The following is a 22,597-nucleotide window of genomic DNA, read 5'->3' as shown; positions in this document are numbered from 1 at the left end:
ACACTAAGAATAATAATCTTAAACATCACTGACAATGACAAATGTTTGTATGGGGATGTAATTAAAAGCTATTGGGAACAGGAACACGACGAAATCCTCGTGCAAAAAAAAGGTTACCAACAAACGGACTTCCCTCTCTCGTTATAAAATAAGTCTGAATCCACTATACCCTATTTTCAACCAGTACATGTGACAGACCAATCTTACCATTACATGTGACAAACTTATCCTATCCATTGCAAGTGACAGACCAATCCAACCATTACACCCGACAGACCAATCCAACCATTACATGTGACAGACCAATCTAACCATTACATGTGACAGACCAATACAACCATTACACGTGACAGACCAATCCTAACATTACATGTGACAGACCAATCCAGCCATTACACATGACAGACCAATCAAGTACATACACATGACAGACCAATCAAATCATAACACGTGACAGACAAATCCAAACCATTAGACGTCACATACCAATCCAATTATTACACATGACAGACCAATCCAACCATTACACATGACAGACCAATCCAGTACATACACATGACAGACCAATCCAGTACATACACATGACAGACCAATCCAACCATTACACGTGACAGACCAATCCTACCGTTACACATGACAGACCAATCCAACCATTACACCGACAGACCAATCCAATTCATACACGTGACAGACCAATCAAATCCTGACAAGTCCGAGTGATCCAATCTGAACATTACCATAACATGTGTTTGACAAATCTAACCACTACATTTGTTGGACAATTTCAAAATTTCTGAATGTTACATATCGGTTTGGTTAAATTCAGAAATTCAGATACCTTCATGTTCTTTGCCACCCAAATCGATATCATTACATAGAAAAAGTATGAACTCATTGAACAAAGTGAACCATTGTGAGCAGTCCATAGTCCTACATCTCCAGATAAACGAAGGAATAAAAAATAAATTTAAAAAATGGCCATAACACTGTATTGTGGGTCACAAGACCAAGGTTCTGCACACGACACTCTACCGTCCTAAAAAGTACTCTCATGGTAAAGGACTAGGGGCATTAGGGGTCATGTCTGGCCTCATCGGGAATTTTGAATTAGTTGTTTTATTGGTAATCTGGAATTAATTAAGTATGTAAATATGAAATTTCAAATTCATTCAACAACTGGTCAAGGAGATATGGCATTACAAAGAGAGACATTAAACTGCATTTTCATAATAAAATGTGTGAATATTGTCTTTTGTCCAATATTTGGTTGAAAATTGGCCATTTTGAAGGAAATTAACTAATCACTCTTCGTAGAAAGAATTTTTTGTTTGTCCAATTTTGTTGCTATGGCTATGGTAGGGCATCTACGCATTCCCATTGGAAGAAATCTGCACCAAGAAAGGTAGCCCCAAATAACCAAATTATGATGTTTATAACAGACAAGAGGCCCAAGGGCCTTAGCGGTCACCTGAGTTATATCATAGATACTGGTAGCTTTATTTTATTGTTTAGATGTGATGTGGAAATCAGCATGTAAACTAAGTGAAATACAATACTTGTCATGTCATCAATGGATAAGAATTTGAAAATATTGGTAAATGTTCCCTTTGGGGCCCCGCCCTAGCCCCTGGGGATGGGGCAGGAATCCTAATTTTACAAAGTAAAACTCTCATTTACCCAAGATGATTCTGACTAAGTTTGAGCAATTTTCTGCTGAAAATGGATAAAATATATACCGAAAAGTGTTATTTCCCTATATAAACTATATTAAACGTTAACCCCTCCCCAAGGGAGAACGGATAGCTCGGGGTCCTGATATTTTCAATTTAAATAAAGCCCCTGATGATCTTTCTTTCCACGTAAAGAAAATCACTGTAGTACCTCTGAGTCTGGAGAAGAAGATTTTTGAAATATTGATTAATTTTCCCTTTGGGGCCCCGCCCTGGCCCCAGGGGTCGGGGTAGGAATCTCAATTTTACAATTTGAAACCATCTACCTCCAAGGATAATTCTCACCAAGTAAAAATAATTTCCTACAGAAAGTTGTCAAAATATACCCAAAAGTGTTATTTCCCTATATAAACTATAGTAAACTTTACCCCCTCCCCAAGGGAGAACGGATAGCTCGGGGGTCCTGAAATTTACAATTTAAGTAAAGCCCCTGATGATCTTTCTTTCCACGTAGAGAAAATCACTGTAGTACCTCTGAGTCTGGAGAAGAAGATTTTTGAAATATTGATTAATTTTCCCTTTGGGGCCCCGCCCTGGCCCCAGGGGTCGGGGTAGGAATCTCAATTTTACAATTTGAAACCATCTACCTCCAAGGATAATTCTCACCAAGTAAAAATAATTTCCTACAGAAAGTTGTCAAAATATACCCAAAAGTGTTATTTCCCTATATAAACTATAGTAAACTTTACCCCCTCCCCAAGGGAGAACGGATAGCTCGGGGGTCCTGAAATTTACAATTTAAGTAAAGCCCCTGATGATCTTTCTTTCCACGTAGAGAAAATCACTGTAGTACCTCTGAGTCTGGAGAAGAAGATTTTTGAAATATTGATTAATTTTCCCTTTGGGGCCCCGCCCTGGCCCCAGGGGTCGGGGTAGGAATCTCAATTTTACAATTTGAAACCATCTACCTCCAAGGATAATTCTCACCAAGTAAAAATAATTTCCTACAGAAAGTTGTCAAAATATACCCAAAAGTGTTATTTCCCTATATAAACTATAGTAAACTTTACCCCCTCCCCAAGGGAGAACGGATAGCTCGGGGGTCCTGAAATTTACAATTTAAGTAAAGCCCCTGATGATCTTTCTTTCCACGTAGAGAAAATCACTGTAGTACCTCTGAGTCTGGAGAAGAAGATTTTTGAAATATTGATTAATTTTCCCTTTGGGGCCCCGCCCTGGCCCCAGGGGTCGGGGTAGGAATCTCAATTTTACAATTTGAAACCATCTACCTCCAAGGATAATTCTCACCAAGTAAAAATAATTTCCTACAGAAAGTTGTCAAAATATACCCAAAAGTGTTATTTCCCTATATAAACTATAGTAAACTTTACCCCCTCCCCAAGGGAGAACGGATAGCTCGGGGGTCCTGAAATTTACAATTTAAGTAAAGCCCCTGATGATCTTTCTTTCCACGTAGAGAAAATCACTGTAGTACCTCTGAGTCTGGAGAAGAAGATTTTTGAAATATTGATTAATTTTCCCTTTGGGGCCCCGCCCTGGCCCCAGGGGTCGGGGTAGGAATCTCAATTTTACAATTTGAAACCATCTACCTCCAAGGATAATTCTCACCAAGTAAAAATAATTTCCTACAGAAAGTTGTCAAAATATACCCAAAAGTGTTATTTCCCTATATAAACTATAGTAAACTTTACCCCCTCCCCAAGGGAGAACGGATAGCTCGGGGGTCCTGAAATTTACAATTTAAGTAAAGCCCCTGATGATCTTTCTTTCCACGTAGAGAAAATCACTGTAGTACCTCTGAGTCTGGAGAAGAAGATTTTTGAAATATTGATTAATTTTCCCTTTGGGGCCCCGCCCTGGCCCCAGGGGTCGGGGTAGGAATCTCAATTTTACAATTTGAAACCATCTACCTCCAAGGATAATTCTCACCAAGTAAAAATAATTTCCTACAGAAAGTTGTCAAAATATACCCAAAAGTGTTATTTCCCTATATAAACTATAGTAAACTTTACCCCCTCCCCAAGGGAGAACGGATAGCTCGGGGGTCCTGAAATTTACAATTTAAGTAAAGCCCCTGATGATCTTTCTTTCCACGTAGAGAAAATCACTGTAGTACCTCTGAGTCTGGAGAAGAAGATTTTTGAAATATTGATTAATTTTCCCTTTGGGGCCCCGCCCTGGCCCCAGGGGTCGGGGTAGGAATCTCAATTTTACAATTTGAAACCATCTACCTCCAAGGATAATTCTCACCAAGTAAAAATAATTTCCTACAGAAAGTTGTCAAAATATACCCAAAAGTGTTATTTCCCTATATAAACTATAGTAAACTTTACCCCCTCCCCAAGGGAGAACGGATAGCTCGGGGGTCCTGAAATTTACAATTTAAGTAAAGCCCCTGATGATCTTTCTTTCCACGTAGAGAAAATCACTGTAGTACCTCTGAGTCTGGAGAAGAAGATTTTTGAAATATTGGATAATTTTCCCTTTTGGGCCCCGCCCTGGCCCCAGGGGTTGGGGTAGGAATCCCAATTTTACAATTTTGAAGCCTCATCTACCAAGGATGATTCTGACCAAGTTTGAAAAAAATCCATCCACTGGTTCTTGAGAAGAAGTTGAAAATGTAAAAGTTGACGCACGACGGACGACGGACGATGGACGACGGACGACGACGGACGAAAAGCGATTGGAATAGGTCACTTGAGCAAAGCTCAGGTGACCTAAAAATGTAAGTATATTCAAGTTGAAATTTTTACTTTTTATGAGGCCAAAAATGACCATTAACGCCCCAAGTCCTTTGGCAATTGTAAGTGATTGAGATTTATCCTGTACTAAGGAAAACACAGGTTGACTGACTGCAAACCTACAGTGCCTTCAGTGTAACAGGTGGGTGACTCATAATTCTAGATCTGGCAAAGAATAATCAACAACTTTTCATTTTGCACCATATATTTTATATTCTATTAAGAATTTTACAGCAAATATTGATATATACTAAAATATCATAAGTTCATTGACTAGATACAATACATTTTTATGAAATAAGCTTTATACAATTTTGTATATACAAGATATTGCACATTGCTTGACACTTCAATATTTACAATAAACATACAACCCTAATTAAAATTTAACATTAAAAGGTAACATGATTCTCCAATCTACAGAAAAAGATATGTTGCGTGATAATAAATAGCGTACATGATAGAAGATTGACAGTATTTCTATCCATTTGATTGATTTTAATGCTCACATATAATCTTCAGATTTTGTGAAGATAACATATGAGAATTAAGTATATAAATGAATATAAACAATAATCAATTATCACAAATTGGAGATTTTGTTTCTCCCATAACATAAATGTGAATAAAGATGTATAGAGTGAAACAGCTTGTGGTTATTTCACAATGTGTAACCAGTCAAAATATCAACCATAGGCTGGGATATATATAAGTATATGTGGGAGTGAGGAAACCTATTGTAATGAGACGGATAAAACCTGTGTAAGTGGTTAAACCCGTTAAAGTTAGGACAGAAATACTGCCTTAGTAAGTAAACAACTCTGCCAATGCATTTGATATGTTCATCTAACTACAAGTCACCACTATTCTTTAGTGAGTATAGGATGGTTAATGGACTCCCCGCACTACAGCCTTATACTGGAAATCTAAGGTAAACAGGTCCTACACAGATATTGTTATAATTACAACCATGTTCCATAACATTTCTGATGTACTAAAGATAGTCACCTTCTTGTAGAATGCTTGACCAATGATAAAAAAATATATAAATAGGACAATTTGGTAGCCTGGTTACTACATTTAAACCTGCCTTAGAGGAAAAATTGCCTGTCTGTAGAATTACCTGTCTACCTGTAATATGGATGTTGGTTTTAGAATATCTAAAGTTGACAAATATCAACAATTTGTGTGTAAGGAGTGCTTGTCCAATATCTTTACTGTTTTTGCTTTCTTTCTTTAACATTCTTTATAGACAGGCTTGACTCTTTCCTTCTCCTAAATCTATGTTTACAAGAATCACTTAGAGGATTGCAAATTTCTCACACACCGAGGTATAAATGTATTACTTTTTTTAAAGGATACGTTTGTTTGGCATTATCTCCTTAACAGAAGAGTTTGAAACCAAAATTAAACATTTACATTATACAGTAGTAGAAAAAGTCCCCAAATACGTGATGGGTAAATATCATATTCACCAAACTACAATGTAGTAAATTTTCTTACTGTAAACAGACAGTAGGTAACATATAAATTACTTTACTCGTTCACCCCGGAATTGAAACAAAATACATGTACTGTACAAATACTTTTGTATTTATATTATATATCAATACACAGTAACTTCAAGATATAAATAGATATTACCGATAAATGTTTTCATATCAACAATAACAACAACAATAAAGTTTGCTCTATGTACACTTGGAATGTTAAAATCACAGAAACTGCCATAAAATAATCACTCCAATGCCCATCTTTATGTAATCAATACTTTCAGCATTGTTTAATTACGATATACTGCACTGCAACAAATATATCACCAACAATATTCATAAATAACTTTCAAAGGATCTGAAAAAAAAACGTTTTTTATTTGAATCTTAACAAAAGTTTGGGACATAGCAACTTATAAATAAAATATGCGCAAATCACATCTCACATGACTGCAATCTTTCATTAATGGAATCAGAGATATTCATATTGCAAACAGGAATTTGTAGTTCCTGTTATATTTTCACAATATAGAACAAGAGGATGAATCCAACATGGTCAGAAGATGATATACATAATTAGCAGTACATGGGCAAATACAATACAGGGCAAATGTGCTTTGGAAGGCTAGATGACTAAAATCTGGTGGGGTGAAATCTATGGTTTATGTGATTTACAGATCATCTGGGAAACATATCAACTGTTCTTGATGACTCCCATACCAATATCTTAATATTTTTTCAATATGAATATCATGAACTGCTGGGTAACAGCAGTCCTTCGGTCCTCAGAACAGTTCCTGTAAGATTAATGAATTTTACTCTGCTCCTGTCAGCTCTGTGCCAGTATTGGTTTCCTGTGCATTGTGCTGGGAACACTGTCTCAAACGGCAGCCTTCAGTTCAGTCGTTGAGATAGTAGTGAGTCCCAATGTACTGGGCAGTAGACTCTATGATGATTGACTACACAACGTATAATTACGCCAATACAGGACAATGGCCTAAAATACACCAGTTTGACATATTTGACCTGTAACACTGTACACCCTATTGTCCGAGTGTTCACTCTATGAAGTCTGAAACTTGATCAGCACCAGGTGTACCTATAATTCTATTACATCTACAACATATTGTCTATGAAGGTCCACTCTGTGTCACCGAGGTTTGACCTTCACGAAGAGTACTGTGACCTATTGTCTATGAAGGTCCACTCTGTGTCACTGAGTTGTGACCTTCACGAAATTTACTCACATATTGGCTATGAAGGTCCACTCTGTGTCACCGAGGTTTGACCTTCACAAAGTGTACTGTGACCTATTGTCTATGAAGGTCCACTCTGTGTCACCGAGGTTTGATGAGGTGTACTGTAACAGTGTACACCATATTGTCAGTGTCCATTCTACACTGTCTGATACTTGATCAGCACCAGATGTACTGTAACACAGATAAATGTAAAGCTCGACATTCAGTCCAGGTCTATCTTTACACACTGTATCTATGCTCACTACCATCCACAGTCAGCATAATCACTGTTCTTGGATCCACCCACACCAGGCGGACTAGTTTCAACAGGTTAGTGAGGTTGGTCACTGGGCAGGGAGGAGTCGGAGCTGACTTGACACACTTTGTCTGTTGTGATCCAATCCCAAATAAGGAAGAGGATGCCGTCTATTAAAAAATAAAGAAATATATTTAGCATCAAGTGTAGAACAAAAAATCATTTACAAATTTGGTGCAGAAAACAACAGGAGATAAGATAAATTACCACTAAGGAAGGGGGAAATACAAAATGTAGCATCAAATAAATCATTAACATGGGATCAAATAAATCACAAATATGCAGTGTTTGTTTTTGTGTAAAAAGAAGCAAAAAATAAATAAATATATGAAATAAAAAAAACATCTAGGTGATATCAATATTATTGCCCCTATGAAGCCACCTTGCATGAACACTGAAATAAAATCAAGGAATGAAAATACTGAAAAATAATGACACCGACAGAGATATATTAAAGATGAGACTGGAGGTATAGGGCTAGTCGTACTATATATCATTTACATGTGATATTTTGTGACACTGGCCAAAATAAAGTGATATTAAGCCATTTCAAACCAAGTTTTACAGACATTTAATTACATAGGTGGTAAAGCAGGAAAAACTGTGCATAAGAAAACATGATATCAACAAAACATGACATTAAGTGATGTGATATAAAGTGAAAATTGCTGTATTACATCTAACAGTCACGTTTACGTTCTTCCAGTTTTGTTTTCACAGTCTAACAAAAACAATAGCGGTACATTGCGCAACATTTTAAATACTGATCTTTCAGTACAATAGTTAATGCTGTGCAGGAATAAATAAATTACTTAATAACTTTTCTGAAGCTTTAACTATTTTCATGAAATACAGGCTTTCAAATCAACAAATTTGAATTTTAATGAAATATTTTTTTTAAGTAACGTCATCAAAACAATTGCAAATATGACTATGGGAAAGAAAGGAATCCTTTAGAACCAGTCTTTCTTGTGACTGTTATGTTTTCAAGCTTTTTATTGTACACAGAATCTGCCAAGTTAATACTTCTGCCAAAATGACTAATTACATGTACCCCCCTGGTCACATGTAACATGGTGACCTGTCCTGATACAGCCAAATTCAAAATGTCTCAAAATGATTTGTTCTGCTCTAAATGCAAAAGAAATATGACAATTCATGCCTAATATTCATTATTTCAATAGTACAGGATATCAATAAAGAATGAAAATGTCATTCCTGAAATAAAAGTTATGTTAATATGTCACCCACTGAAGACATGCTCCACTGGGAACAGATACCACTTTCATGGAAAATACCAGACACAAAAAGGAGATGCATGCAGAAGTCTAGTGGTTACATTCTTAATTATGATTTTTTATTTTATTTATACAGCTGTTAAGACCCATGTAGCAGTTTCAAAAACTACTGGATAATTCTGGACCATAAGATAATTCAATAGACCCGATGAAGAGTCAACTTCACACTTCTATAACAATCAGGCCCTATACAATATACTGTGTACTATATGAGTTTTGTCAGGGATAAGATTTCAAAAATCTATAATAATTTACAGATTCAAGTAGCTTACAAATGTGTTGCATGATTGCAGGGTAAGACAAAACGTACTGTATATCATATATTCCACAGCTGAAGCTTGATGATGAATCACTGATGTTTTCAATGTTTAAGTATGTAATGAATGATGCTGATTCACTGATGTTTTCAATGTTTAAGTATGTAATGAATGATGCCGAATCACTGATGTTTTCAAGGTTTAAGTATGTAATGAATGTTTGCAGACTCACTGATGTTTTCAATGTTTAAGTATGTAATGAATGATGCAGAATCACTGATGTTTTCAATGTCTAAGTATGTAACGAATGATGCAGAATCACTGATGTTTTCAATGTTTAAGTTTGTAGTGAATGATGCAGAATCACTGATGTTTTCAATGTTTAAGTATGTACTGAATGATGCAGAATCACTGATGTTTTCAATGTCTAAGTATGTAACGAATGATGCAGAATCACTGATGTTTTCAATGTTTAAGTATGTACTGAATGATGCAGAATCACTGATGTTTTCAATGTCTAAGTATGTAATGAATGTTGCAGAATCACTGATGTTTTCAATGTCTAAGTTTGTAATGAATGATGCTGAATCACTGATGTTTTCAAGGTTTAAGTATGTAATGAATGTTTGCAGCCTCAATGATGTTTTCAATGTTTAAGTATGTAATGAATGATGCTGAATCACTGATGTTTTCAATGTTTAAGTTTGTAGTGAATGATGCAGAATCACTGATGTTTTCAATGTCTAAGTATGTATTGAATGTTTGCAGAATCACTGATGTTTTCAATGTCTAAGTATGTAATGAATGTTTGCAGAATCACTGATGTTTTCAATGTCTAAGTTTGTAATGAATGATGCAGAATCACTGATGTTTTCAATGTCTAAGTATGTAATGAATGATGCAGACTCACTGATGTTTTCACTGTTTAAGTATGTAATGAATGTTTGCAGACTCACTGATGTTTTCACTGTTTAAGTTTGTAATGAATGATGCAGAATCACTGATGTTTTCACTGTTTAAGTATGTAATGAATGTTTTCAGAATCACTGATGTTTTCACTGTTTAAGTATGTAATGAATGTTTTCAGAATCACTGATGTTTTCAATGTTTAAGTTTGTAATGAATGATGCAGAATCACTGATGTTTTCACTGTTTAAGTATGTAATGAATGTTTTCAGAATCACTGATGTTTTCACTGTTTAAGTATGTAATGAATGTTTGCAGAATCACTGATGTTTTCAATGTTTAAGTTTGTAATGAATGATGCAGAATCACTGATGTTTTCAATGTTTAAGTATGTAATGAATGATGCAGAATCACTGGTGTTTTCAATGTCTAAGTTTGTAATGAATGATGCAGAATCACTGATGTTTTCAATGTTTAAGTATGTAATGAATGATGCAGACTCACTGATGTTTTCACTGTTTAAGTATGTAATGAATGTTTGCAGACTCACTGATGTTTTCACTGTTTAAGTTTGTAATGAATGATGCAGAATCACTGATGTTTTCACTGTTTAAGTATGTAATGAATGTTTTCAGAATCACTGATGTTTTCACTGTTTAAGTATGTAATGAATGTTTTCAGAATCACTGATGTTTTCAATGTCTAAGTTTGTAATGAATGATGCAGAATCACTGATGTTTTCACTGTTTAAGTATGTAATGAATGTTTTCAGAATCACTGATGTTTTCACTGTTTAAGTATGTAATGAATGTTTTCAGAATCACTGATGTTTTCAATGTCTAAGTTTGTAATGAATGATGCAGAATCACTGATGTTTTCACTGTTTAAGTATGTAATGAATGTTTTCAGAATCACTGATGTTTTCACTGTTTAAGTATGTAATGAATGTTTTCAGAATCACTGATGTTTTCAATGTTTAAGTTTGTAATGAATGATGCAGAATCACTGATGTTTTCAATGTTTAAGTACCGATTAAAATTTAGATCGATGAATCAGTTAAAATAAAGAGAAACATAAATGAAGTCAAATCATTTAATTTAAAAACAATGCATTAAAACCCAAAGTTTAATGTACCAGAGTATGATTGAAGCTAAACTCAATCAGAGATTTAGGAAATCAAACACTGTTAACAAGTCCCAGGTACAAAATCTGCAAAAAACGAGCAACTATACACTCTTTATATATAAAACACTTCTCTATATTCATTTGTAACATGTAGATACTTCATGATGTCCAAGTCCAAATTGTATGTTAACACCAGGTAACGAAGACAGGATAAAATACCACTAACATGTAACTGACACACCATCATACAAATACTGTACCTTTTACTGTACTTATGTAACCATGACAACAGGTAACACACACCTTTAAAAGGTAACCATGACAACAGGTCACAAACCATTTTCACCACATATATATCAATGTAATTATCAGCCCACAAATCACATACCTTTCCTTTAGTTTTCGAATTAATTCCCTGAAAATCACTTTCCTGGTAATGAAAATACATAATTCTTTGAAATGGTAATTTGCTTCAGATTCAAAATGCAACCACTTGTCATCTTTTGTCTGGCCCACCTCGTCCACCAAACATTTGATGTCACAGCAAATCTTTAGAATAGGACTTATGACATGTTTAATATCTCCACAAAGGAGATGGCAAAACTTGATCTGAAGTTCAAGGTGGATTTCTATATGTATATTATGTAAGATCCTGTATATTTCAGTTTTGGAAAAAATAAAATAAAAAATCATACCCGCATATGATTGCAGGGTAAGACAAAACATGTACTGTATATCATATATTCCACAGCTCAAGGTTGATGTCAAATCACTGATGTTTTCAATGTTGAAGTACTGAATGATGCAGAATCACTGATGTTTTCAATGTTTAAGTACTAAATAATGCCGAATCACTGATGTTTTCAATGTTGAAGTACTGAATGATGCCGAATCACTGATGTTTTCAATGTTTAAGTACTGAATGATGCCGAATCACTGATGTTTTCAATGTTTAAGTACTGAATGATGCTGAATCACTGATGTTTTCAATGTTTAAGTACTGAATGATGCTGAATCACTGATGTTTTCAATGTTTAAGTACTGAATGATGCTGAATCACTGATGTTTTCAATGTTTAAGTACTGAATGATGCTGAATCACTGATGTTTTCAATGTTTAAGTACTGAATGATGCTGAATCACTGATGTTTTCAATGTTTAAGTACTGAATGATGCTGAATCACTGATGTTTTCAATGTTTAAGTACTGAATGATGCTGAATCACTGATGTTTTCAATGTTTAAGTACTGAATGATGCCGAATCATACTAAGTACTGAATGATGCCGAATCATACTAAGTATTGAATGATGCTGAATCACTGATGTTTTCAATGTTTAAGTCTGAATAAAATTTAAATCGATGAATCAGTTAAAATAAAGAGAAACATAAATGAAGTCAATCAGTTAATTTAAAAACAATGCATTTAAACCCAAAGTTTAATGTACCAGACTAGGATTGAAGCTAAACTCAATTAGAGATTTATATATATGTATATTATGTAAGATCCTGTATTTTTCAGTTTTGGGAAAGAAAAATAATAAATTTATATACCCGCACAAAAACAATTGAATGCAATATTTTTTACGTCTATCAATATCCGTAATTCTCCAAATGATACACACACAAAATTAAATTCAGCGGTTTATCAAAAGCAATAGCAAGGTTAATGTAGCTTTAATAAATGTTCAGTACTCATACTAAATCCTCCAGTACTGACCTGCCAGAATTTGAGTCTGTTGTCGAAGTGAGAGTATGTGGCTAGGTACTTTCCATCTGGAGACACACAAGTGGCTACAACTGGACCGGAGTGGGCAGTGGTCATCTGCAAAGAACAAAGGTCACTCTGATATTAGTAACATGACCACAGTAACAACAGTCTGTTACTGTCAATGTTCCTAGTGGAACTTGTCACTATAAAGTACATACATATAGCTCCTGTAAAGTATCGGATTTTTACATTATTGTGATTTTGAGATATGGTTTGAAAGTGAAAAAAATAATGCAAAACTTCTACTTAATACGTGTTAAAAAGTATTAAAATTCAAACCATAAACTGTGTCCATTTAGGATCCCTGTCCCAGGACCAACTGCAGGCGAAACCATGCACACAGTAGTCTCCCTTTGATTTCATATTGGATTTAACTGGGCCGTTTTCGTTTATCACTATCCAAACGGTTGGACCAGTTGGGCCAGAGCTGTTGTTTATGATATAAGGTCGGACCTAGTAATCTGAGGCTGCTTTCTAACAAGCCTTGACAAAGCCTGCATATACTTTTACAGGTCTGCTCGATTTATACCCAAAAAATGTTACATTTAAAAACAGACAGGTTGTTCTGCAAAACAGGCCCCTGTAGAATGACTTGAACAGGGTATAGCTACCAATGATTGTTCCGGGCAACAGAATAATTATTGGAGGTCCAGGGTTCAAATTCTGCTCTGACTGTTGTAATTTTACCTTCAGAACACTGTTGTTGATTATTTATTAATATACTGTTTTCTTTTCAGAATAATATATATTAAATCAGAACCCTATCGAAAACATAAATTTCCAATAAAGTCACAGCTTTTGACATTAGTACAGGGTTTCTTCATATCCAAAATGATCACTTCATACAGGAAACACAAATATTTATAATCTTCCAAATATTTTTAAAATAGGATTCTATTGTTTTGTTAACTACTCACTTAGCTATTACAATATTTTGCGGCAATAAGCCAATGCTTGAAAATAATCCTACTCATACCTATTGCAGTTCAGAAGAAATGCTAACAAATGTTATTTCATTGCCCTGACTATTATCCCGTTTTAACTGTATCATCAACATTTCTCCCAAATTTAGAATTCTCACCACACAGGCCAAGGGTGCTTGTTCACTACCTGTAGGCCCTACAAGACTATGTTATCCTTTACCTGACATTTTGAGTGTTGTTTCAGATCATAGAAAGCCAGGCCACCATTTTTTGCTCCAACCCAGATCCTCTTACTGACCGGACACACAGTTACCATGCTGAACCTGAAAGATACAACATATTTTTTTTTACAATAGAAGTATTTACCAAAATACTTTGTTAAGAATGTAGGTAATTAGGGAAATGTTCTACTTTAAACATTGTGCAACAGGATATTTAACATATCAGACATTGTGCGACAGTCCTGATATTGTGTCCTATATGCACACAAACAGTCATTTGTAAGATGAAGTAGATATAAACACTCTCTGGTAAGGTAAAGATGAAAATGATACAAGATATGTACAATATTGAGATAGGATCACTTGGCAAGGTGGAAAGAAAATAAATACATATAAAGCTAATGTTTCAGTGAAACATGAATCATGAAACATCAACAAAAACATAGACAGGGCTTCCCACTACCAGTTCCCTGGTCAGGATTATTTTATCATAAAACAAATAGTATGCATGTCTATAAAATTACTATGGCTGCTTTTCCTCTCTGTCTTTAGTAGTATTTTGACTGTATGTAGATATCTTCAAATGTTGCATGGATAAGAATTGTGGACCTACCGACAAATGGCTGGGAAGAGATCCATCAGTCCTTTCGACTTAAGCTGGCTGGGGTCAAGACAGTGCATTGTTACATCCATCACCTATATCAACAGAAGATTTTATACACTGAAACAATTTAATATATTACCATAACTTTAAAACAGAAATCTCCTTCAGATTTCCTCTCAAAAGATAACTGGTGTGTAATCTAAAACAAAATTTTAATCTGCAATCGAAATTAAATCTTGTACATAAAACAGTTTTTCTTCTATTAATCTCTCTTCATTATTCTGTAGATTACTCATATTTCTATCGACATTATATTTCAACATAAATTTAATAATACTAAGTGAAATATTTTAGTAGGAAACAGCAACTCCTTCCTCTACAATATTTTATTTCCAGTGTCTAAGAACTATTTAAGGTTAACATTTCTCTAACCATCTACCCATAACCCTAGGTGAACTTGTGGTATTGATGGGCTATAGAACCTATATTAAACTGGATATTTTGTCGGGACTTCCATACCTCCACCAGGTGATCAGCGACATCATTGGGCATCTTCTCCACCAGGAGTTCCACCACCCGTAGTATCTCCTGTTTACTCTTTACCAGCACATTATTGTGAATATTGGAGTGTTGGGACTGAGCCGTCTGGGCTATTGCATTGTAGCGTGCCACCTCCTTTGCTATGGTGATGATAAAGGCCGGTGGTCTGGCCGTGGCGATGAGAGAGAGGGCGTGGCGTGCACTCCTACAGGCATCTGCAGCCGGGGTCAAAGGTAAGCCGAAGGTCATACTGCTGTAATTGTCAATTATAAATTATTTTTAATTGAATTTTGTAACATTTGATTTAATAATAAATAAGGGTTTTGAAGAAAGTAATATCTCAAAAGTTTTATACATTTTTATATATTCTTTTTTTTCACTATATTTTACCCTTGTATCTTTTGAAATGTTTACCCCGAGTTTAGTTCAATCTCTTGTTTGAAAATTTACAATATACATGACCATGTGTTGTGTTCAACTTCTTGTTCAAGGGCAAAAAGGATGAAGGAAAAATAGTAAAAAGTTCCCATTTACAGCAGACCAAACAAATTAAAACCAAATCTTGCATTGTATATTGTTACTCCACCAAGAAGTACAATGAGGGATCCGATTTTGATTACATTTGTGGGTGATTAACATAGGAACACAATATAGGTGAGATAAAGATCAAATGTCAAATCAATCAATTAACCTGATGTTTTATGCTTTAATTTGTTATCTCATATTCTCAAAAAGATGAATATTCCAGTGTACATTAGGTCTAATTTAGAATCACTATTTAACAAAAGGTTTTAATGGTGAATTTCATTAACATAATGAACATCTTAAGTACACTTGCAGAATTTCTACTTACTGCTCTACATTTTACATAGATAAAAGATAACTTCTCAAAATACTAAACCCCATTGCCAGATGAGCAAATTGAACGGTACAGGGGTGTTTAGATTCCTTTTAAAAGACCTGACATAAGTTGCCTTTATCATTTTTTCAAACTATAGTCTAACAGCCTAACAGGGTGATAAAGCTAGACAACATCGACACCTACACGTGCTATGAAACAAGAACCATTTACACTAAGTGTTTGTTGTTAAAGTTAGATGTGGATTAATCTGTGGTAGCTTACTGTGGTACAAGTCTGTCTGTATCTGTACATAGCTCCAGCAGTCCCATCAGTACAGCGGACACATCCAGGTAGGGCTCCCACACGGTGAAGCCTCGGCCTAGGAGGTCCACTGATGCCCGTCGGATGGGGGTGTGAGCAGGCAAGCGTCGGCTGGGGGCCTGCTGCAGCAGGAACATCAATGCTTTGCCTGTAAATACACACCATTGGGAAACCTCAATTAAAGACAACTTAACATATAACACATAAAGTGATAAGTTACTCACCTATATCAGTATACATATGGAATAATATTACAATTAAGGGTAAAAATTAATATGCTGCTTTGAATTTTTATACATATTGTTCTCAGAATTCTAAGGAGGGCTGTTCTAGTTATGAATATACAGGACAGGGAGGCTCAGGGAGTGAGTGAGTGTATTTACCTGTTTGATTGTTTTGTAGAGGGGACAAATATTGAAGGTAAATTATGGAGATGTGGGATTACTAAAAAGCATCTTTTCTACCCAAATTATTGATGTATTTGCGGTATATCTGTATCTTTTAAAAATCTCTTATTACCAGTAATTATCTGAAAAGTTTTAAATATCAACTGCATTTGATCAATGTTATAATATAAATAGCCAAATGTCTGTAATCTCTAGCTGATAGGTGTAAATATAAGAACGTAAACATGGTTCAAAAGAACTACATACAGTCGAACCTCTTTATCTCGAAGTCGACGGGGTCGTGGGAAAAGTTATCTGAGTGTTCGAGTTATACGGGTTCATAAATTTGGTATGAAATGCTGTTGGACATAGCACTAGCAGTTGTTGATTCTATTAATAACCAATGCTTATAATCAATCCCTGAATAATATACGTAATCAATATAACAAATACAGGTATGTAATTTTACAATAAATACGCTTACAAAAATACTGTAGAGTAAGTTAACGCGATCAAAACGGTTGGACCATATTTTGAATCGTTATTAAGTATGGACAGGTCTTGTGATTACTGTTGTTGTTGGCTAGTCTAGTACTTGGCAAAGTCTTTCCAGGTCTGCATTTGTATTTGCAAGTCCGTCAAGTTTAATTTCTAAAGTGTTACATTTAAAAATCGAACTATCCCGCTGTCTTCGTCCTCGTACTATACAATGCCGAAATGAAAGTGCGCAAGTCTAAAACAAATCACTGTAATGGAGCGTAAGCATAGTTGATTCTGTAAATGAAAAAACACCCAAACATATTATATTGTACATGTGTAACACATTAATTCATTAAGCTAAATGCGACACCTGACACCTTCTCAACTCGATGTAATCAACAGCAATTATCGTATTGTTCTTAAATCTCCCGATCGACTTTCAAAGCCATACTGGCCCCTGTAAAAACATGAACCCATGAAGCTGTCTTAGGTTGTGATTTTAACTGTGGACCTCTTTTATGCATGACCACGCTTTAATTTGTGACCAATTTTCAGGTTTGCACTGTCGTCTATTTGGGTGTACAAATCATTTAACGGACTCGCAGCAAGTACAGAATATTGTTGATCAACATTAACGAAGTTTGTTTTTTATTATAAACAACATGGTTTTGTCAGTCCGCACATTTTACAGTCTGAAGCTTTATCGTAAATTCTTTTTACCGATTTAGTCTACTCGTGAAAGATGTTCATACACACGGAATGGCGAGATGTCTTACTGTTGCGTTTTATTTGTATCAAAGAATTAATCAGTGACAAAATGAAATTCAAACACTATGAAGTAGACGATGTTTTGATGTTGGATTTACGCTATTGAAACCAATATCTTACTTCGAGGTATCCAAGTTTTTCGACTTTTCAGGGTTCGAATTATCAGTTTTATTTACTAAGATAAAGAAAAGACTTGGCCGGGACCGGATAAATACTTCGAGATAAACGGGGTCTTCGAGTTAAAAGGGTTCGAGATAACGAGGTTCGACTGTAACTATGACTGTATACGGTGTAACAGGCTTACTTGTATGCCTGGACAGAGAGTAATTTGTTATAATTGTATACGGTGTAACAGACTTACTTGTATGTCTGGACAGAGAGTAATTTGTTATAATTGTATACAGTGTAACAGACTTACTTGTATGTCTGGACAGAGAGTAATTCGTCAGTGTAAAACCATCTTGATTGATTGCTGATGATGCTTTTCTGGACTTCTTGATATCCTCATTTTTACGTCGTGAAGGTTCCATCTCATGTCCAAATTCAGCCCCAACTACACCTAGCATAACAATAGCTGTGGCCTGCTTCCGACGACTCTCAAAGGAGGTTGATGTCTTATTGATAGGAAAGTCACCTGAAATTTGTTTGTTTTGTTTAAGATTCATCATTTGTTTCAAGAAAGCAAACTTAATTTCCAAAAATGCAAAGAATTTGTTTTCTTTACATAGAACAGAAATGACAGTTTTCTACTGCGCTTGTTTCCATAAAAATGATGTGGTTAGGTATTTCAGTCACATGTGTTAGGTATCTCAATCACCTTAATGTTTTATTTGGCCTTACCTGTGACCATCGGGTCCTCATCATCATAATCCTCGTCCTCCTCCTCGCCTTTAGAACCATCATTAGCCATCAGACTGACATTTTGGTCCACGTAGGTAGGGAGATAGGGAGACCAAATGTCTACCACTTCTTTCCGTCCTTCTGGCCCAATCCGACGAAGCTCAGCCAGTAATAGGGCCTGGGCTGCTTCTCGAATCTGTATCAGAATCAATCCAAACATTTTCAGGTATGCTTCATTACAATAAACTCTGTGCCAGGCTAACATTTAAAGACTAGATACAAACAAGTAAAAATTACCTCTCAACACTATGAGTCATGCTAATTCTTACAAACAGGTAAAATCTCAAGTTATCACTCCTGTCACAGTTGTACTAAAATCACAGGTGAGATGCAGGTAAACTTACCTCCAGATACCTCTCCTATCACGACTGTGCCAAAATCAACAGGTGAGGCAAAGACTTGTAAAAAGTTACGTCTGGAAACCTCTCGGGTCATTAACTATACAGGTGAGATACAGGTAAAACTTACCACCAGACGCTTCTTCTATTACGATCGTGTTAGATCAACAGGTGAGACAAAGACAGGTAAAATTTACCTCCAGCAACCTTTCCTTTCTTTTCAACTATAGGTAAATCTTACCTCCAGACATTTTTCCAGTCAGGGCTGTGCCGACATCTACACAACAGAAACAAACAGGTAAATCTTACCTCCAGATACTTTTCCAGTCAGGGCTGTTCTGACATCTACACAAGAAACAAACAGGTAAATCTTACCTCCAGACACTTTTCCAGTCAGGGCTGTTCCAACATCTACACAAGAAACAAACAGGTAAATCTTACCCCCAGACACTTTTCCAGTCAGGGCTGTTCCAACATCTACACAAGAAACAAACAGGGAAATCTTACCTCCAGACACTTTTCCAGTCAGGGCTGTGCCGACCTCTACACAAGAAACAAACAGGTAAATCTTACCTCCGGACATTTTTCCAGTCAGGGCTGTGCCGACATCTACACAAAAAACAAACAGGTAAATCTTACCTCCAGACACTTTTCCAGTCAGGGCTGTTCCAACATCTACACAAGAAACAAACAGGTAAATCTTCCCTCCAGACACTTTTCCAGTCAGGGCTGTGCCGACCTCTACACAAGAAACAAACAGGTAAATCTTACCTCCAGATCCTTTTCCAGTCAGGGCTGTTCTGTCATCTACACAAGAAACAAACAGGTAAATCTTACCTCCAGATCCTTTTCCAGTCAGGGCTGTTCTGTCATCTACACAAGAAACAAACAGGTAAATCTTACCTCCAGACACTTTTCCAGTCAGGGCTGTGCCGACATCTACACAACAGAAACAAACAGGTAAATCTTACCTCCAGACACCTGTCCTGCCAGCGCCGAGCTAGCATCTCCAGTTGTGGAGGTTGTATACTGGAGGACCCCACCATCTCTGGGAGGAGGACACAGTGGAGAGCAGCAAGAAGACTCCAGCCCTGCTTTATCTGTGACTGCTGCATCATGGCCATGTCAGACTCATCCTCACTACCCCCCTCTGAACTGTTGTCCTCTGCCACTAATAAACCTTTGTGGAGCCCGAACTTGGTTCTGTCAATAGGAAAACCAATACTGTGCTTCAAAAGATCTTTCACTCTATAGGACTTTGATCTTCATATAATTTTTTTATTTTTTTTATGAAAATGTTCATACCAGAACTGAATGTGTATTTGTTTGCATGCCCTGATCAATGGAAGGGGGACTTATGAAGATGCACACTTCCCTTCATCAGGCCTAGGTAAAAAACAGTTGCATATTTATATAACAAATCTATTATATAAATTGCATACTGTGGACAAATTAATCACTCTCCTAAATATCTTATAATTATAAAATGAATTGGAAAATCTAACTTTGTCCATGCCAACTCATGATTTTTTTGCCCAGGTTTTTCAGCTAGAACATCTATTTTCATAAATTTTCTGAAATGTCGTGCTTACCCTTTGAGATGTTTCTTGATGATGCGTTTTGTGGCAAATGTTGCATGACTCATACTCATTAGTGTGTTAGCGGTGGATATAACACTGAGGAGGTGCTGGGTGGTGACGCCACTGGATATCTGCCACCGAGCCTTGCTAGAAAATATCTTCATCTCCTGTTGTTGGAAACTCTCCTTCCCTAATATGGCGCCGTCAGACGCACGTTTGGACAATGGACGCTGTTCATTCTCTAAGTCACTATCTGTTGTATAATCACCACTTAACAGGTTACGTTCTATTTCATTGTAGGATGCTGACCTTGCCTGCTGTTTCAAGGTCACCTTTCCTTTTCCTCTGCCACGTATGGCTGCATTCTGTGGTTCAGGCATGCCCATTTCTTCGTGGCAGACTTTCTTGTGCCATCCTGGTAGCATAAGGGACATGTGGCCACTTCTAGATATGAGTCCAAATGATATAGGACATCGTGGCTTCAGCAGGCCTAGTTTATTAATACACAGCTTGTCAAGGTCGGGATCGAGACCCCAGGCATGGAGGCACGACATAAACAACTGAGCAATCTCCATAGTAAGATTGGAGTCGACCTGTCCTGAAATATTTATTTTTGGTGATCCCCTGCGCCCCATACTAGGGGACTCCCGGGCACTTGCTGTAGGAGAGTAACTCATTCCAGATGGATCAACCTTGCCTTGAATTTTCTGTCCAACACTGTCTGCTTTCTCTTTGATCTTTGCCATCACACCTATAAAGGGTACACACATAAATCAAATGTTAGAACATGTATATAGAGGGCCTCTGTTGCATTTCTGTAACCGCTATGACTTTTATCACTAGCAGAGATAATTGTGCAATTGTAGAATACTGTCAGCATAGGTTTGTTTATGAAAAGAAACTCAACCATGTTAAATCATGAGAGAACAAAATACCTTCAACACAACCTCTACAACAATCAAACGATAACCTTTATTATGAGAAGTTCTTTTTACACAACAAATAAAGTGTTCTATGTGACGTTTCGATGACTAGTACGATATGTACACTGTCACCTTCATCAGACAAATGACCAGTGAAGCGTATGCACACAAAGGTGTAAAATGTGTACGAGCTGTCCATAAAATCGATGTCGATTTCGGCTATGCTGGAAACGTATGTACAATAGTTGTTATATATGTACCGAAATGACTCGATTCAGCATCGCTTTGTTAACACATGGTCATAGATGTGCGAGAGTCTTTGAGCCCCCTCGTCTCGATTTAGAACTGGACCACTGTGGCGTATCCAGATGGCTTCCTTTATCTACCGCTTGAACAGATTGCTCTCTCTGTCCAAAAATTTTGAGTTATCCCAGTCAATCATATGGTTACCGGGTAAAAGATAACCTCATAGACTTACCAAGTAAACACACCATACACGCAAAAAATTAAATTCAGTACACTATATAAACACATTTATATACAATATATTACATTTTATTTGCAACTGTTCGTTTTGTAAATAAATGACCATATCAAAACATATTTTGTTGGAATCCTTTTGCTCGAGCTTAATCCAAAATATGCCTAAACATTTGTATGATATATTTGATTTGATCAGATCTATAATGTCAGTTTTAATTATTAGACATAAGTTTGATACCACAGCATATGAGATATTAAGATCATTATAATTCTATCACATTAACGGAATATTGTTACATACTGTAAGATGTGGATTTTACACCATCAGACCAAATGGCTGTTTATGACAACAAGACTACAGATACATAAACGGTATCAACCCTATCACCCACACAGGCACTTGAGGAACAGCTGAACACACCTGATCTTTCAGATTTCTATAACAATACACCATAG

At 36.1% G+C, this 22,597-nt stretch overlaps 1 protein-coding gene across 4 annotated transcripts in view; it reads right to left on the bottom strand.

Annotated features, from left to right (window-relative positions):
• Positions 1 to 4,634: 4,634 nt before the first annotated feature.
• Positions 4,635 to 22,597, bottom strand: part of LOC110443381 (WD repeat-containing protein 7-like) — a 46,506-nt gene continuing 28,543 nt past the window's right edge. For 3 of the 4 annotated variants that reach the window (XM_021487561.1, XM_021487560.1, XM_021487562.1), the window contains 10 exons: positions 20,748 to 21,486; positions 20,127 to 20,358; positions 18,758 to 18,953; positions 18,336 to 18,551; positions 16,245 to 16,431; positions 15,101 to 15,374; positions 14,591 to 14,673; positions 13,977 to 14,079; positions 12,783 to 12,887; positions 4,635 to 7,589 (listed from right to left, as the gene is read on the bottom strand). In XM_021487561.1, the coding sequence (XP_021343236.1) occupies positions 7,404 to 7,589; positions 12,783 to 12,887; positions 13,977 to 14,079; positions 14,591 to 14,673; positions 15,101 to 15,374; positions 16,245 to 16,431; positions 18,336 to 18,551; positions 18,758 to 18,953; positions 20,127 to 20,358; positions 20,748 to 21,486 (2,321 nt within the window). In that variant the 3' untranslated portion in view covers positions 4,635 to 7,403. The remainder of the gene's footprint in view (positions 7,590 to 12,782; positions 12,888 to 13,976; positions 14,080 to 14,590; positions 14,674 to 15,100; positions 15,375 to 16,244; positions 16,432 to 18,335; positions 18,552 to 18,757; positions 18,954 to 20,126; positions 20,359 to 20,747; positions 21,487 to 22,597) is intronic. The other variant, XR_002462107.1, reaches the window with a different exon arrangement.

The sequence above is a fragment of the Mizuhopecten yessoensis genome, unplaced genomic scaffold (assembly GCF_002113885.1).
Source record: "Mizuhopecten yessoensis strain PY_sf001 unplaced genomic scaffold, ASM211388v2 scaffold716343, whole genome shotgun sequence".
Lineage (NCBI taxonomy): Eukaryota > Metazoa > Mollusca > Bivalvia > Pectinida > Pectinidae > Mizuhopecten > Mizuhopecten yessoensis.
Note: the sequence above shows the minus strand (reverse complement) of the source record. Positions and strands in the feature narration are given on the sequence as shown.